General features: G+C 40.2%; 2 protein-coding genes across 3 annotated transcripts in view; one reads left to right on the forward strand and one right to left on the reverse strand.

Annotated features, from left to right (window-relative positions):
- The window catches only part of IGFBP3 (insulin like growth factor binding protein 3), a 105,450-nt gene that overhangs the window by 62,293 nt on the left and 24,368 nt on the right, over positions 1 to 18,789 (reverse strand). The gene's annotated exons all lie outside the window — the stretch shown is intronic.
- On the forward strand, positions 12,985 to 18,375 carry IGFBP1 (insulin like growth factor binding protein 1). The gene is made up of 4 exons (XM_030971286.1): positions 12,985 to 13,366; positions 15,027 to 15,205; positions 16,816 to 16,941; positions 18,087 to 18,375. The coding sequence occupies exons 1-4, from the start codon at positions 12,985 to 12,987 to the stop codon at positions 18,216 to 18,218; spliced, it is 819 nt and encodes a 272-aa protein (XP_030827146.1). The 3' UTR covers positions 18,219 to 18,375.

The raw sequence follows: 18,789 nt of genomic DNA on the forward strand, positions 1-18,789 counted from the left end.
GGTGTCTTACCTGATAGCTGTATTGTCAAAATGATAATTTAACCCAAAGGAACTTTCTGAAGCATCAATCAAGATTTGATGCACAAAGCACAACATTCATGTTCATTTCTACTGCTGTCTGTTATTTAATCTTTAGATTATACAGGCAGAGTTTCTAAAGTTATTTAGAAATTTCTAAGCTGTCTATGGAGTGTCAGCAGCAGGAATCCCGAACAGATTTACCACCTACATACACATATTTCTGCACTTGTGTGGCTGCAGCATGTGCACTTTTCTGGTTTATACTGGTTTTGCAGCTGTTCCAGGCACTAACTACCCCAAAGGGGAGAGGTCCCATGTAAAGAAGCTGCCAGTTAAGAATGGACGCAAGGGACACTTTTACATTTCCTTTCCACAAAATGTAATTTGTAGTATCTCACATCCAAGGTGGCAGAGAAGGGGAAGTATGTCCCATGCCAACATTATGAGACAGGCCAATCGATAGCATCTGTGTTACACTCCAAAATGTAAGAGTGGAGTTGTGGTTTTACAATCTCTCTCAGGATTTAAAAGGAATCAGGATGTTTTTGCTAATGATTCTTGAAGTGAAATTCTTCACAGTTTCTCAGGAGAACAGCCTTATCCTCAGACATGGCTTTCTGTGTAGCCAGGCAGTGGGGTGATGGTGTCCTTCAGTTCATGAGCCAAGTAACGCTCACTTGGTTTCAAGTTTAGTTAATGTTCTGGAATTTGTTTGTGTGTGTTACCCTGGCTGCTTGTCTGGCCTCCACAGGTTCCTCTGGAAACCAGGGAGTTCCTGGCTGGTGTAGATCCCAAGCTGTTTTTGAGATAAAATAGGCATGATTGCAGATGTGCTGCTATTCCCCCTGAGCCTGCAGGCATTTCATCAGTATCTGTGATTTGTGCCAGGGGCTGAACTAAGATCAGACAAGCGCAAGGTTAGCGTGAAACCCTTCTCTACCCCTGGGAAAAGCACAGATTAGTCTGGCTGCTTAATCCAAATGACCCAGTTATGTCTCTTGTTTATTTGTACCTTCCCAGATAGTCAGTTCCAGTTGCTCCTTCTTCAGGTTTCTCATCCTAGTCTCAGGAAGTCTTGATATTGTTTCTGCTTTTCTTTCTCACTGTTGCCTCTCAAAGTCAGTCTTGGCTCCTGTCCATCCAGTTTCTCAGTCTTCAAATGTCTTCATTTAATGTCTTCTCCAATCTGGTCTCTAGCTCTTTCCTTCCTTATAAGACACCGATGTCTTTTGTCTTTAGTGCCTGCTCTTCACTGTTAGATTCCTTGCCCATCTGATACCCTCTGATATCTGACGCTGGTCTTCTGCCAAGACTGGGACTCTGTTGTCACACCCCAAAGTGCCTTTGTCTACTTAGGTTGATGCCCTCCGTGATGTTAGGTCAAGTGGAAAGGTCGTGTGGGACAAGTTCCAGACCTTAGGAGGCCAGGAGTGTAGTTGCTGCAAAATTCCTTCTAAAGCCCTGCTTTGGGATACATTAAATGCAAGATTAATCCAGGGAATATGGCTACTTAATGTCTCAGGTATCTTTGGCTTCATTCCAAGTGCAATGCAAAACTTCTGAAATTCAGAACACAGTAAATGATGGGAAGGTTTATCAGGGAGCAAGGGTGCCACCCTGTCAAGTTTATGGAGCTAGTTGATGCCAATAAAATCCCCGTGGAGGAAAACAAATTGTGCCAAATGGTAACACAGAACTGACTTTGGGTCATTCCAATTTTTCAAGCTCTATCCGGCAAACAGACACAAAAAATCAAGGGGTCTCATGATTTTGCAAACTACTTCTATTTCCTCTTTAGAATGTTAAAAAATAACTAGAAAAGACTATGTAATATTTGTTTTGGAATAATTTAGGTGTTTATGAGTTTGCAAAAGTTATAAAACCTTTTATAGTGTTTAATGAGAATATCAATACAATCAACTGGTTCTTCAGGGGTTTTTCAACACGTGTCTGACATTCTGCGACCACAGTATCAATGGTTAATTGCATGTAACAATCCCAAGGGATTTCAATCAGCCCTATATAGTACAGACCTTAGTGAATGGTGTTATCAGAGAAAGATTTGTGTCTAATTTATAAAATCAGGATGCTAGAAAATGTGAAACTAAATATATCAAATTGCACTTACAAAACTATACTGCTATAACTATAGCTCGCATGTAAGAATGTCCATAGGGGAAAAAAAAATTTAAAAAAAACCCCACCAAACAAACTCTTCTTTTTCTGCATTTGTTTACAGAGCTTGAACTTCCTTTCATTTCTCCAGCAGACTCACAAACCTACTGGAATTAAATTTTTAAGTTTAAATGATATGGCTAGTTCTCTGTCATACTATGTATGCATACTTTGAAAGGAATAGACTTTGGGAGGAGCACTACTAGTATGCAGTTTCACTCTTTTTTAATGTTCATCCTCTAGTGGAAACAATGGCAAAATTACTGTTTGGTTAGTGCTTCTCTTTGTGCATGAAGTTCCTTTATGAGTATTTATATTACAATATCATCACAGTGCAAAAAAAAACAATTCTTAAAGGGAGCTGTAAAATCCAACACCCCTAAAAAAGAAGTCTTCCTAATTATTACAGACCTTAAGTATGGATTTCGGCTGAGGCTGAAACAAGTTACCGGCTACAGACACCAGATCCTTATGAGAAGAGAATCCCCAGGACATCCTGTTCTGTAAAATAAAAAGCCCTTTTCCTGCATGAATGAATGTGAATCAGAGTTGCAACATGCTGTTGAGCTTTGGTGTTGTCCTGACTTTCATATGCAACATGGACACAATTGTAAATTCAGAACAGCCTTCTCATTGAGAGTGTTCTTTAAGGGCAGTATTTTTCCTTTTGGAGTGAAGCTATGACCTTGACCTATGGAGTTGTTTTCAGTACACTTGTCGCTGATATTACACAACCTACCTGCTGATGGTGACTAAGCATGATGTTAGAAGGAGAAGAACAAAAACATTACCAAGAACAGAGGGAAGAGACAGAAATGTCTTCACCCAGGATTTATGAGCTCGGCCTTGTTCCCACTGAAGCAATGGTAGTACTTTTGTTGACAGAGCTGGGAGTGCTCTGTCCAGCTGCAGTGCTTCTGTAGGAGGCCAGTTTGAAGAGAAAAATGTTTAGCATGTGTATTTGACATATTTTAGATTTATGTAACAGACAAATGGAAACTAGGTCCTTCCTTTGCTCATCACAGCTGAACAATTTTAAAATAACTAGGAAAAGTGGGAAACTCAAATAAAAACAGTTTGGGGTTTTTTTCCCTCTAAGTTACAACATAGTTACATTCTTGTTATGGACAAAACCCTGAGTAATAAATCACACAACAGTGTCACTGACTTGTGCTTGGTTGTGTTTTGTTCTATAAGACATACAAACACACAGATCTCCCTTAGCTCCATCTGTTGATGCACTCCACCATGCCTACTAAAACAGCTCCCTCCTCAATATTCCCAACTTACTAGAAACAAATGAACAAACACTGAGCCTAGTAGCACCTAGAAAAGTTACAGCAGTAGAATGCAATTGTGTAACATTTTCAAATATTGACAAAAACTTGAACAAGGCAGAGATCTTACCATTTCCTTTAGGATGCGGACCTGAGCTGCTCACCCTCACCCTGCCCAAACCTTGCTCAGGCTTTCTACTACTATGTAGCTACCTAATGCTTCTATGCAATTAAATGGTGCTTAGCAGTGCAGCCAGTCCCAACAGGCATGTGAATCCTGTAGAGCTTGACAGTTGCCAGTCTCCTGGGTATACTCATATGTGTGGCTTTGCAGCACATGCAGCAGCCCCACCCCTCCATCATGAAATAGTACATGTGCATGAAGATGCGTAGCAGACAGCAGTGAGATAGGAGTTCTATCTGATTTCAAGAGCAGCCCACAGTACAAAACTCTGGAAGTACAGACTGCATTTCAAATACCCTTCTCATGTGAGATAGGAGCTTGAAACCAAATGTCCTGGCTCACAAGGCAGTAAGGCAGTGTTTCTAGCCTTACTATGAAGTAAGTGCTTTTAAGTGTTACCTGTCAAAGTAGTTCCATGTTGCCTAAGTGTTTATTAAAAATAAGATTGAACTTGCATCACTGTTCTTCACTCACTGTCCTGCATCTGTGATGTTTTATTTATTTGTGGATTTCTTTGTGGGTTTTTTCCCCGTTTTTCTTCATTTTTATAGCAGAAATGGAAAGAAGAAAGGGGAAAAATATCCTACATATTTCTTCTGCTTCTTACAGTTGCTCCCATATTGATCCCTTTTGTTGTTCTCCACTTCATACTTTTGGCCTTTCCTAGCTCTACATCTCCTACTGTAACTGTCTTCTGCTTTCAGCTCTTCATGTCATTGCAGGTTTGCCCTTTGTAGTGACCTTCTTCCACAAGCAGATACCATAATCCTCCTAAAGCTTACATCTTCTCCTAAAGAGGAGATGCCAGCAATGATAGGGGAAAAGAAATATCTCACGCCTCTAAGAGAGGAAAATGAAGATTCTCTTCATAGAAATGGAGTAATTCAATTCTATAGTATGGAAAGCTGATGTAAACTCAAATATGGGAAAGAAAGTATGTGCAGGATTGCTGACAAATTTACTCGGAGAGGAACTGTATCTAAAAAAAGCACTTACAAGATGTCCAGGTGAAATGGGTTTCAAAGTAGGCAGCCAAGAGAGCACAAACAATTCATCACATCTTATGGCATGCACTTAAATCAAACTGGTGTTGTGTGAAAAGTATTCATGCAAAGGTCATGGATGCTTTAGCATTTGTTACTCCTCTAGAAGAAAAACCACACAAACCCATAAAACCTGCACAAACCATAGTTCAGCAATAGTAAGAAGACATGAGAGGGAAGACATTGCAATGAGATGGAAGGCTTGCAATTACAATTAAAAAATTTATTTACAAAACATATGTTGTAAATAAACTGTTGATATGTGTTATAATTGTAACTGTGCTAGAAAGAAGAAAGAAGGGGTGGAACTGGAATAGGGGAGAAAGAAATGCTATATGGCATCCTGAATACCTCAGGGTAGCTGAGGAAAAGTTCACTAAGGCTGTAGGATTGGCAATTATACCACAAAGGTTATGATGCAAGCATGCAAATCAACAGTGCATCCTGACCTTTACTAGTACATTCAGTAGAACATTTTTTAGCCACAGCTGGGAGATGATAAAAATTGTTAAAAGAAAACAAGTCACAGAGAAAATTCTTTGTGTAAGACCAGCAAAATGAAAAATCTATGATGATCACATTTGGAGAAGAGATGACTAAGAGAAGCAAAAACACTTTAGCAGATTCATGACACCACAAAGGTCTGCTGGCTAGTATAGTTTCTCAGAATGCAAAATCAGTAAGTTAAAGGAAAGTAAGTCTTGAACTCGATATTTTAAAATATCAGGTTATATGCTTTTTTTGAATATACTTAATATGTCTGTAAAACAGGTTTTTTCACAAGACAGTTTTCTCTGAGAAAAGTATCAGCTCATAGGGGAAATGTATTCTACATGAATGTGTAGAAAATTACATTAAAAGGAAGGAACCCAGACCACAGCATTTTGGGAGGACTGTTTGCCTGTGGGAGGGACTCACATTGCAGCAGGTGCAGTAGGCTGCTTCTCATGAGAGTGGACCCACGTTGGAGAAGTTATTGGAGAACTGTCTCCTGTAAGAGGGACCCCACAGTCTCACAGGAGAAAGACCCTTCTCCCTGAGCAGAGGAAGATATCATGGGACAAACTGACCAAAACCCCACCCCCTGTGTTCTCAGTGGGAAGGAGGGAGGAGTGGGAGAAAGAAAAGGTGGTTTTAAGACTTATTTTACTTCTTATCATCCTTCTCTGATTCTGTTAGTAATAAATTCACTTTATATCTCTAAGTTGAGCCTGTTTTGCCCTTGGAGCGTTTTCTCCTGGTCCTTATCTCAACTCATGAGCCCTTCTCTAATTTTTGCTCTCCTCTGCCCAGTTGTGGCATGAGAGGGTGCCTGGCATTTGGCCAGTGTGAAATCCAGCACTATCAGACACTTATCCTTAGGCAAACCTGACTCCCAGCAGCGGCTTACCTGATTTCAGCAATCTGTGAAAGCCTCAGGCTCTCTAGAACTGACTGAAGTCCCAGAGTCCTCCTGTCTCATGCCATCTGAGGAAACAGTAGAGGCTCTGAAACCTGAAAAAAGTACTTTTGGTATTACTGTAGTAGTAGTAGTAGTAGTAGTAGTAGTAGTAGTAGTAGTAATAATAATAATAATAATAATAATAATAATAATAATAATAATAATAATAATAATAATAATCCTGCTGAAATCATAAATGCTCCAGAACAAAAGGCAAGGACAGATTTACTGACAAAAGCAGCTGGGCAAACTGTGTTATTTTTGTAAGGACCAGAATTGAATAGCCAAAAAGTGAAAAACAATTTTAATTGATAGAGAGAAATGTGTCCTCCTGTTTTAACAGCATTTATCACTCTGTGTGCTCTCTTGTTAAGAATTCCAGGCTACTGTCTTCTGCTCTGCCTGCAGGCAAGGCCCTGTTCCTTTAGCAAGTACAATTCTGGCATGTTTGTCACTAGTTTTGGCCTCCTACTTCAAGGGACAGTAGACTAGAGAAAAGGGACCCCTTGACTTACTTTGGTCTGGGTCCTATGACAATTCCTATTTTTATTAGCATTTTTTAAAAATGAAAAGATCAAAGAATGACACTTCAGATTTAAGTACTAAGAGCCAAATACAGAGGTTAAAAGTCTCCATAAAACCTCAGAAGAAAAGATCAGGAATTTGAAACATAAGGGGCTCCTCCAGTTTTGGGTTAGCAGTAAGTTTCTTTCAATATCCAGTCTATCGACTGTCAAAGAGAATATCCACTGTTGCACTTGATAAGGTAGAAAACAATACACATTAATTACTGCTGGCTGTTGTCCTCCAGGCGCTTTCCCTCTAAGTGGTGCAACTGGCTGTGACTATGATGGCCCTGGTCTGGGTCTGGATCTCCCTTTTCTCCATCAGTACTGTCTACTTTTCTTCCCATTACATGTAGAAATGCTTGTGCCTGGAAAGTCATGTATTAGTTCAGGGAGAAAGGGGAGTTTCATGCGAATCCTGGTATTTAACCTGTGTGACAGACCCAGACATTAAAGTAAGTGGTAGTCTTATTCTTCAAACTTCACATGAGATGCTTGAATATGTATTTGAAAGTGCTATTATGTTTAAATTGTTTTAAGAGTAAACCTCTGGGGAATTTGCCTTTTCTTTCATTGGCATAAGGTAGCAACAATTTCAGCAAGTAAACCTTATGGCGGTGAGGGCTGGAGTCTCACTCTATCAGCACCTACAGCCTCCAGGGACTGCAGTAAAGGGCATATCATATGGTTAGTGGGGTTCTTTTCTGGTTTGGGCCTGGAAAGACACAGTGGCTGAAAAATACAAAGACATTTAAACAGCTTATCCTGGTTTAGATGCCTGGAGCCAGTGCTAAAGGGGTAATTTGCATTTTTGAAAGTCCCTTCTAAGCTATAGCTCACTGTAGCAGGCACTGAAAAGCCTTTATTTCCATGGCTGGTCACAGAAACACCCCTACCCGGGTTTAGTAATGCTGACTATAGCAGAAGGGGTTTTTTTTATATTAACTGTCCACACAGGAACTCATACTCTGTAACACACTTTCAGCTTTGTCATACCACAGTAAGTCAAAATGTTTCTGTACTATTTTTCCAGCTAGGCAAACTGAGAAAGTAGCTGGCCCATGCTAGGATGACTAAAGGACTTTAACCTCTCTTGACAGACAAGTGCAACCGCTTGTAGAAAATAGTTTTCTGGCTGGTCTATGTATGAACATCATTGCAAACAAGGTGTTTTACTCAGTGCCCAGACACTTTGGGTGCCACCAAAGAGAGAAACTACATTTTTCTCTTTTTTATGACCCATGATTTAATGCAGAAAATCCATGGAAGCCTTCCATAGCTAGACTTGCCATGAGACAGCCTCTCACTAGAGTTTCTAGTTTTAGTTTTAAGTATTTATAAGCTATTTCCCACATTTTAGCCAAATTAATTGCTGGGGCAAAATAGCAAAAGTCAGTCTGTTTCCAAAAGTTAGCACAACACAAACTTGGAACATGTCCTTCTCTGCATGCAGAATTTAGTTCTAAAAGTCATATTTACCCAATCAGAATAGATAAATATGACCAAATGACTTATATGTCATTGCAATAAAGTGACAACAATCAAAACATGTGTGAATCAAACTATTCATCAAGAACCTAAGCAAAATCAATTGACTGGAATTCCTGATAACAACCCACACAGCTGAAACAAAGCATTCTTTTATATGTAATAAATTCAGATTAGAAACTAGGGGTTTTATATTCGTATCATAGCTGCTTCTCTTCATATGCTTGATGCCATTTGTCCGTGGTATGTGTGTGTGTGCATCATAGTGGTTTTGGATATTGTGTTAGTTTTGCATCACAGAAGTGATGTTGTGGGAGAGACTGTTAGCAGTTTCTTCTGTCTGACAGGAAACCAATCAGTAGCTGGTTTTGAGAACTGATAATCTGTTAAACCATTGGAAAGCTATACACGCTTCTGTGAAAAACACATGTTAAAGACGAAAGAAACCCAGGAACTCTTTTCTTTTCCCTTCCGACTGGCAAAAAGATAAAGCCAGCCGGGCCCCTATCTCGGCCAGGCCGGCCCAGGCCAGGCGGCCCATGCCGCAAGATGCCCGCAGGACCCCCGCATTAGCTGCTGGGCAGGGGCAGAGGAGAAGCCATCAGCCCTGGCGTGCTGCCCGCTGAGACGCTGGCCGCTGCAGCCCTGGCGCGCTGCCCGCTGAGACCCGGGCTGCCCCCCCAGCCGCATTCCCGCCACAAGCTACCGAGTCCAGCCGGGGTCACGTGACCATCTACGGGCCCCAGGCAAGCTATTGACTCTTTCAGTGCTTCAATCCTCCCTCAAGTGAGAGAACATGTCAGAAGTGTAGACACGTAAAGAAACAACATGAATACACTGAAGTCAGTGAAGAAGAAGTCAAGTCCCAGATAGGAGGGATGACCCTTTAGGTTTAGGCTGAAATCCTCTTATAAAGCTATGGAGTAGGACCCTTTTTTTCCCTGTAACACATGAAGGAATGGGGAGACAAAAGTGTTCAAATTGTAGGTATTGAGCAAAGGCCCCCATGCTAAAGTAAGCAGATGTTAAAGTAGCTGTAATCCTACTAGAAGTTCGAACAGAGAAGGAGAGAAGAGCGATGAAGATCTTGTGCCCCCAGGAAGAGGAGATCTCTGTTCCTAGAGATGAAGATGGTTTCAGAGATTGATAACGAGAACCTTTGCTTTTAAACAACTCATCTTTAAAACTGTACCTCATAAGTTGACATGGCCCATAAATACAGCTGTGGGAGATGCTGTGAAAATAGGGGGGATTTCAAAATTGCAGATTTCCCCAGGTGGTTGTTATTCGGGGAAATTAAAAGCCATGAAAGAACTGGTTTTTTGTGGAGAAGTCTCTATGACATTAACAAGAGGGACTTCTCTCCCTAAGTGAGCTGAAGACCATTCTAGAGGTGGTAAACTGACTGGAAATTTTAGGTTTTGTTTCTTTACATTATCAGCGGGAAAGAAATGTTTATAGGGGGAGGACAAGTGTTCTGAAGGTTGCGTTCTGATTCTTATTACTCTTTCTTTTAGTTACTGTAAATAAATTTTTATTTATACTCTTTTAAAGTTTTGAGCCTGCTTTGCCTCTCTCCTAATCCCATCTCACAGCAAGAAATAAGTAAGTACATTCTAGCGGGTGTATTAATAATTGGCCAGGACTGAACCCGCACTAAAAAAGCCAAGAGCCAAGAAATCTCAAATTAGCAAACCAAAACCACTACAGATATTATATTTAAAATTTAGAATTATTTTCTTACCTAAAAAAAAAGATAATGAGGATATTCCACTGTTTATTTGGGCTTTTTAAAACCTATCCAGATAAGCAGTCTCAGTAGGAAATTGTTTGGCAAGTTACTTGAATTTTTGGTAATTAGTGAATAAAAATGACTTGTACTCAAATGTATATAGAACTTTACATTCTGTGAGTCACTCCATATGACTTTAAAGAAAAAGAATTTAAAAAATCCCCAACTTTTATTTATCATTCAAAGTGAAGGCATTGACTAAGAATTATTGAGAAACCAACGAGAAAATCTTGCAGGAAAAGTAAACCTTGCCTGAGATTCATGTGGTGTCTTTTGACAGATGGTTCAAGTTAGGAGTCAATAGTTGGAAAACCTAAAAATTACCATCAAAAGTCTTCAGTAAACACAACTTTACATCATTACTGTTTTTAACCTCCTGGCTCTTATGTTCTTTAAAGAAATGTCAGGGTCAGAGATGGAGATTGGTAGATGAGTTGTAGTATTACATCAGAGTCTACATAAACATATACACTACTTTCACTTCATTGATGTCCCATGGCCTATATGAAAGCATTGTCTGGTTGATTGATACTGTCCTAAGTTATCATAACCAGTTCTAACATATGTTCCTTACATAAATGAAATATGAAGGGACTGATTTTTATGAGTCTACCTTTTGTACAGAAGAACATCTCACAAAATGCTTTGGCAGATTTTTAGGTTTCCTCAATTTGATTTCACGAAAGATATCAAGTGAAAAAAAGGGCTGGGCTGTGATTTCAAGCGCACCTGGAACCATGAAGGAAACAGACCAAAAACACTTTCAAAAATACTTTTCACTTTGTGGAGAGGAGTGTTTATCTTTCATTTCTCTTACTGGGTACACTGAAAAAAATCTGACTTGTTAAAGGCTACAAGTTCTTAGGAATTGCCTGAGCAGTTCAGATACTGCCAGCTGCCTGACAGCATGGAAAAATGTGCTGAAGACCTGAAAACATGATGGTGCATGGGAAGAATGAGATTTTTTTGAAACTAACGGTAGTTTTTTTAAGTAGACCTGTACATCAGACAAGCATGCTCTTCTTGCATTGTGTCTTTATCTCGTTACTTAAAATGACGGTGGTGAGTTAAAAAATCCTTTTAAAAAATCATTTCACTTATATCATTTAAAGCTGTTTACTCTCAGTTCACCTCAGTTTTTTTAGACAGAAAAACTGCAGTCAGGACAGTGGCAGGCTGGAGTACAATAATTTCAGAGGCCAGTAGCTTATGTTAAGCAGTCAGTCAATGATCCTCCATTCAGTTCATAAAAAGCTGTCTAAACAGCAAAATCCATAGATAAATTGATGAATACACACATATGCATATACAAATGCATATGAGTTCTTTGGGTCTTTGTCATTTTACAGCCTGGTCTACTTTCCATTCTTTTTTTGGGATTTTTTTTCATGTTTCAACATGAAAAAGACTTTGTTTTTCCTTGTTTCCTTTTTCTCTTTGGGAGAGGAAATAGACACATTCCTGTATATTTTTCACTTCATTTTGAATGGTAAGAGAGTCGTAGTTTTCCAAGACAGATGCACAAGAAAAAGTAGAAATGAAAGTGGGAAAATAGTTTGAAAAGTCTAATTGCAATTATTGTTCCCTACATTTTTAGCCAAAATTTACTCCCAGTCAAATATGTGAAGTCCAGAGAATTATTTTAAAATTTGTAAAATTAGGTTTCTTTGAAGTACTTTAAAATACTAATGAGTTTCAATTTTGGTGTATAGAGATAGAGATGCCTGAAAGTATTTGAATTTTTAAAAAGGTAATTAAGTGAAAATGTTTCAAGTCTGTAATCAATGAGAATTCTTTTGAGAACTGACTTATGAGTATAGAGCGGTAAGAAATCACTACATTATCAATAAAACCTTTGTCATCAATAGTGAAGAACAGGGTGAATAACAACATTAAACATGCTCTGCAGTTCCGCTTCACTTTCACATAAATGATGTATTTACAAAAGAAGATAAATAAATGAAAAAAAATCAAGTAAACAAAAAATCATGCTGCATTACATGACTTTGCAGTGGAATGTGCTATTTCAAGCTTGGTACATACTGTGAATACCAGGATAAATTAATCTGTTCAGCACAGTGAAGTTTGAGTACTTTTACAAGAGTGACAACAGGCAAAGCCGAAAAGGAAAGATTTCCCACCTACACCTCCCCTAGGTGATACATGAGGAGATGGAGAGAGTTAAAAGGAAAGACAGAAAAGCAGGTGTCTAGTTTATTTTTTAACTGTTTGACAAAATACTGGTTTCCCTAAAGTGCATGTTTTGGGGACTGATCCTTCTCTCACCCCAGGAGCAAAACTGAGCCCAGGCACACGAGATCCTGCTTCAGCTGCACAGCCACCCCCGGAGGTTAATGCAAGGACTCCTACGTGCGTATGTGCAGTAGTTACAAGATCCTGATGGCTTTATTACCCTTGAGGCCTCCTCTTCGGTATGTCAGTGTACTCCTAACCTGCAGCCACATGACGAAAATTAAACAAGGGTTTGTTACATTTGCTGCTGTGGAAATATGAATTCAGTTGCTTCAGTTTCAGTGTGATTCCCCTCCTCCCCCCACCCCTCCCCCCTTGTTTTTTGAACATTTACATTTTTATGAAAAGTCAAGAACAGGAGACATTTGCGACAAGCAAAAAGGGAGGGGATAGCCCCCACTCATCCATTCCCTTCTCTCTGCAGCCCCCAGCACATTTTTCCTCGTTAACCGCGTTGGGGCAAAGATGTGGGAGTGAGGGAATAAAAGCATTCCTGCATGTCTAGAGGAAAGAAAATAGATAAAGGAGGAAAGTGAAAGGGGAGGGGAACAGCGGCCAGGGACTTGAACGGCCAGTGAAACGACGCTTCTCTGGCCCCCCTGTTCAGATAATAATTAACTCGGGGTTAAAGATTAATACTCAGGTAAAGCACTGTATAAATGGCGCGGGCAAGCCGAATATATGTGAGGTGCCTCCTGCTCTCCAGGCCGCCAAGCTGCCCTTCCCCGGCCCCTGCTCAGCGGCATGAGTGGCCCGCAGTGCGCGCTGTGCCGCGGCTGGCTCCCGGCGCTGCTGCTCCAGGCGCTGTTGCTGCTGCCGGCCACCCGCCTCGTCCGCGGCGCGCAGCCCGTGCTCTGCGCCCCCTGCACCCCGGAGAGGCTCGCTCTGTGCCCGCCCGTTCCGCCCGACTGCCCGGAGCCTGCCCGGCAGCCGGGCTGCGGCTGCTGTCAGATCTGCGCCCTCGGGCCGGGGCAGCCCTGTGGGGTCTACACCGCCCGCTGCCGCCTCGGACTCCGCTGCCACATCCCCGCAGGGGAGTCCCGGCCGCTCTCCGCCCTCATCCAGGGGCACGGGACGTGTTTGCCCGCCAGCGAGGTCGGAGAGATGCGCACAGAAGAGCCGGCAGGTACCGCGCCATCGCGTCCCCGCTCCGCGCGCCTCACGGGCCCGGTGGGGAGCTGCGCGCCGGGCGCTGCGGCACAGCCCTCGCCGAGGGCAGCCGGAGGAATTGGCAGGCGCGACGCGGGCTATGGGAGCCAGAATCTGGGAACAATGAGCGAAGTTAGGGAGGCGTCGGAAATATAGGGAGGCTGGAATGCACTTTCCAGGGAAACGTGCTCTGACCTGTTCGAGCTGAGATGCATCTTGGTGCCGGACCCAAGATGTTCGCAACAAGCTAGTACGCTACAATCTGAAAGCATGAAAACCCTAAAGCATAATGATGGAACAATGCAGAATAACTACAATAAAGCATCTGGGAGGCTGCAGACAATTTTTCTTTCGTAGCAGACAGTAGCTGGAGTAGGACAAATGTTTTATAGATTTGGTTATGTCCATCTCTGAAAGTCATGATAGAGAATAAAAAGGCTTTGTGCCTGGGAATAAAATGTACCTGGAGCAATGGAGTGCTAGCCAAATTATCTTGAGGCAAAAAGGCATCTCAAGCATCTTAGACTATATGATGGAACTTCTTCAGTGTTATTTTAGTATTTTTCAATTATTATTATAATAATGATGATGATGATTATTATTATTATTATTATTTTCATCATCAATACTGCTATGTCTATGAAGTGGTTATTAAGGTAACTCGGTAGCATTACAAAAATAATCATCATTGACTCAAAATAATAATAGCCATTAGTAGAAGTAAGTGGAATTTCTCTTGTAGTTGAGGGAGTGGAGAAGGCAGAGAACAGTGACCAAATTGAGTATTTAAGCTACCTGAATTATATTTGATTTGATTTTTCCAGATTTGCTAGCTTCATTCCTTCCTTACTTTCTTTCTTCCTTTCTTTGCCTCCTCAATTTCTCACCTTCATTTTTTGTTGAACATTTTCAATCCATTGCCTGTTTACAGCCTTGATCCAGCAAGTAATTTAGATACATAAAAATTTTATCCTATGATGAATCACCTGCAATTGCAAAGAGCTTCTCTTGCTTTCAGTGGAAGAGTTCACACATGCTGATTTAGGCACTGGTATGAAGGCCATGATCAGGCAGAAACAAATATTTTCTGCCAGTTCTTTGCTATTTAGTCTACTGCAGGTCAGCAGGAGCTACTTCTGGCCCCTGTGAATTGCTACCCCTTCTTATTTATGAGGCAAGAGCAAAGTACAGGATACCATGGGATGAGGTCTTGACGATTTCCTTTCATGAATAAAACCAGAAGTACATCACGCTGACAAAAATCTAAATTCATTACAAGTTTAACATCAATCTTTTCTCATTTAGCTAAGTTTCTACAACTCACTGTAGTCAAGAAGGTTTTTTTCACTTCTAACAGATGGGCTGCAACTTCATCTTTGGGATTCAAGTAATTTTGAAGGATCTTAAAATAATGAACTTGTTAGAGAATAGCTGCTGAGCCCTTCTATGAATTTATTATCAAAGTATAATTTGCCATGCTGTACATGTAATTTATTCCTACAGGATCTACTGTAATGGATGTCTTAGATATTACTTTTTCTTTTCTTTTGGCTGATCTTTCTTTTCACCTTTTTAAACTTTGAGAAATAAGTGCCAAATTTCACTGAAGATATTTACTTTAATATCATCACTTCCAGATTCTATAGAACCTGATGATATGTCTCTGGAAAGCACTGAAATAACACAGGATCAGCTGCTGAACTATCAGTTGATGTTTCCCATAGGCCAGGATAAATCAATTCCCTGGAATTCCATCACTGCTTATGAAAACATGAAAGCGAAGAGAATATCTGAACTCAAGAAATGGAAAGAGCAGGTGGGTTTTCTTTGTAAAACTTTCAGAGACCATTTCAGTAGAGCCTTGCTCTACTGAAATTTCTAGCAGCAACATTGAAATATCAGTATTTTGGGTAGCTGGCAAACCAGCTTTTGGAATGTTCTCATCACATGCTTGAGGAACACACAAAATGTCTGGAGCCATAATAACATGCATGCATCAGGTATGTCCAAAACAGACTTCATGCAGAGGCTGAATGCTTCACCATATTTACAATCAGATTATCACCTGCCCCCTTAATTTACAAGAATCTATATTAAATTCTTGGACTCCTTTTTAGCTTTAATTAAGAAAAGGCATTTTTCACTGGTCCAACACACAGCAAAATAAAAGGGAGTCTTTCTATGAAGTTATTGATGAAACATAAATGCAAAACAAAATGTGATTCACTCTGATCACAAGGAAACACTATTAAGTGTATTCATGTAGAAAGAAAAAAACCTCAACAATTAAAGTGGGGGTCGACACTGCAAAATCCTACTGGGTAATGAGAATTCACGGCCTTTGCAAGCAGGTTTGTGTTCCGCTTGAGGGCACCAGAGAACCACGGTTAGACAGGTCCCAGGTGGCAACAGCGCCCCTGCATTATGGAGCTGGGTTAGTTGGGCAGCACAGAAGCTTTGGTTCGTAATGGTCACTGACAAAATGGAAAAGAAAAAGAAAACATACACTAATCACCACCCTACCTTAGGAAGCCTCATTCCATATCCAGAACAGGACTTAATAATTGATTTAGTTTGAATATGTACATGTGCTGTTAGCTGCAATTCTGATTTTTAGGGCTTCTGCTTTTCTCACCCTGAGCCACAGATAAACCCACAGACTGGAATATGACAGTTTATATGAGGGGCTAACATGGGAGGTTTTGCAAAAGCTGAGTTTATGCTTTCACTCATAAGTAGAAATATTTATTCAGTTACTTTTCCTTTCTTGTACTGATTCAAATGTGTTAGGTACTATTGATGTACAGAAATTGTGACTTTGAAAAAGAGAGCCAGCAAATTGTGAAAACAGTGAATATTGTAAACAGTTCTTCATTCCCAGTTCCAAGAAATTTGGGGTTTGGTCCCAGAGCTATAGAATGGATCCATGTTGCTTTGGCAACAGTTCTGTCCTGTACAAAAGATAAAAAACATTCAGATATTTGTTCTTGCACCATCTCTGTACATCTTGTACCTATCTTCCATATATCAACACAGCACAAGCCATGGCAACCTGGAAAACATGACCAATCTCATGTACCAGTCTTCTAACTTCCACCTCCCTATAAGAGGAGAGATTGTATCCTCTAAGCAGTAATGTGTTTACTTAGTACAGGTTAGATTTTCTTGAGTGGCAATTTAAGGACTAAAATCTCCATGTTTATAGAACAGAAAAAACCTCAAAGAATAAAAACAAAGGTCTGAATGCAACACCAGAGTTTTCTGGGTGTGCTTCTACTGAAAGAAGAAAAGCTACATGTAAAACAGTCCGGTGTAGACTTTATGCCTAATAAGTATTTTCAGCTTTTTACTGTCTATATTCTGATCACCTTTTATGTAGTTGATTTACTTGTGATTTTGGTATTCACTACCCTGGTATTCTTGCAGAGTCCTTGTCAGAAGGAGCTTTACAGAGCCCTGTATAAATTGGTGAAGACTCAGAGAAGCAGAGGGGAGATTTACAAATTTTACTTGCCCAACTGCAACAAGAATGGATTTTACCACAGCAAACAGGTGAGTGCCTTTTCCCCCCTCTCTGCTCACAGCAGTGCTGCGACTAGCCTGATATAGCCAACCCTTTCACAGCCCTCTGCTCCCAGACTCACAAGATTGCAGTAGGTTGTGAAAACAGGGATACTTAGAGCAGATGGTTTGTCCTTCTCTTCAAGGTGACCTGCATGCTGGTGGCTGTCAGCAATAGAGGCAAAAGTATTTTCCCTTCACAAAACAGGTGTACTCAAAGCCTTTTCCAAAATATTTTAACCCTATCTGCTCCCATGTACCTGATTTGTTAGGATTCATTCAGTTGACATTAATTCATAGGATCTGCCATGCTACCTGCCAAAACCCATTGAATATATAATAATCACTATGTAAAAAGAGGGCTCTCAGCTCACAGGCAGCGGAAAACCTATATAAGCAGTGGAAAAAAAAAACTCTTTAGAGAAAAATTAACCTTCTGAAAACCTAACAAAAATACTGATTTATGCTGCCTGTGGATTAGGTTATTTGCTCATTTCCATTATACCCTCAAAAAATCTTTTGCAAGTTACAGTGAGAGTAATCTGCAAAACTAACTAAAGCTCCGAACCTCAAGCCACACCCTGTAACCACAGGTCATGCACACAAATTTAGTAGGTCTGCATAATTCTGTGTCACCAAGACTCCTTGGTTTTGGGCATAGCATCACAGTGTGACTCATGAACACTGTGACCTGGGATCTAATCAAGCACAAATAGAAACCAGTTTAAGCCCCTCCTCAAGAAAAAAACCCAAAACATAACACCTTTTTTGTCTCCTTGTGTGAAGAGACAGAAAATTCAATCACTGCTCTCACCCTATGAGATTATATATTCTGCCATCCTTCCATTTCTCACACTGGCGCTGGGAGATACTGCTTTTTTCTACTGCTGTTCACCAAGGGCTGGACAGTTTTAAATCGGAAGTTGCTCTTGTGATAGCTGAGCTTAGGTCTTGTTTCCCTAACTGAGTGTGTTGTTTAGAGGCTCTGCAGACCACTGCATTCAAAATAAGACTATGCATGGCAGGTCCCCATCTTCTGATCCTAATTGTGTCCAACACCTCTATTGGCAGTACCTCACAGGTAATCTTACAGTTACTTATTGTGTTTGTTTTTTTTCTTGCTAATACTGTTCTAGTGTGAAACTTTGCTGAATGGAGAGTCTGCTGAATGCTGGTGTGTCTATCCAAAAAACGGCAGAAGAATTCCCGGATCTCCAGCAATTAAAGCAGACCCAGAATGCCAACAGTATCTCAGCTCGCAAGAATAAAACTAAACCCCGAGGTTTTTCACACCAAGTTTTCTGTGGAGCCTGTTATAGTCAGGAACCATTCCAGTCAGGAGCCATTTCACTAAGGTAGTCTTGTGCACCTGATTTTGAGTGTATGAGTGACCCCAAAAAATAACATTTTTACTGCACTGAGATTGCCTACATGTTTAAGTGACAAATGTGAGCTACTTCAAGATCAAATACTATAATCTTGTATATTTGGTTTGTATAATATTATATATACTCTCATATGTAAAGCTGATGAATTATTTATTTCGCACTGCATGTATTTTTGTCTCTATGTGTTGTTACTAATTTATATTCTCAAACACTTCATAACTTTATATTTAAATACTTAATATTATTGCGCTTAAATATATGCATCGTGTTGGAGGAATGCTGCAACTTAAGCATTCAAATGGCATAGCTGTTGGAAAAAATGGCTTGTAAACTCGCATTTTTGTACTACATATTTATAGATGTAAAACTGAATTTTTAAAACTAGATTTCAGTAGAAAGCATGCTTAGAAACTTATTTAAAACATGTTTTGTGAACATATTATATTACTTT

This window comes from Camarhynchus parvulus, chromosome 2 (assembly GCF_901933205.1).
Source record: "Camarhynchus parvulus chromosome 2, STF_HiC, whole genome shotgun sequence".
NCBI classification, from domain to species: domain Eukaryota; kingdom Metazoa; phylum Chordata; class Aves; order Passeriformes; family Thraupidae; genus Camarhynchus; species Camarhynchus parvulus.

What these genes read in the sequence shown, in the direction of transcription:
- IGFBP1 (XM_030971286.1), top strand. Translation starts at nt 12,985, where the DNA reads ATGAGTGGCCCGCAGTGCGCGCTGTGCCGCGGCTGGCTCCCGGCGCTG. An exon ending in TCAAGAAATGGAAAGAGCAG is followed by an intron (nt 15,206 to 16,815) that starts GTGGGTTTTCTT and finishes GTATTCTTGCAG; the next exon opens with AGTCCTTGTCAGAAGGAGCT. An exon ending in GATTTTACCACAGCAAACAG is followed by an intron (nt 16,942 to 18,086) that starts GTGAGTGCCTTT and finishes ATACTGTTCTAG; the next exon opens with TGTGAAACTTTGCTGAATGG.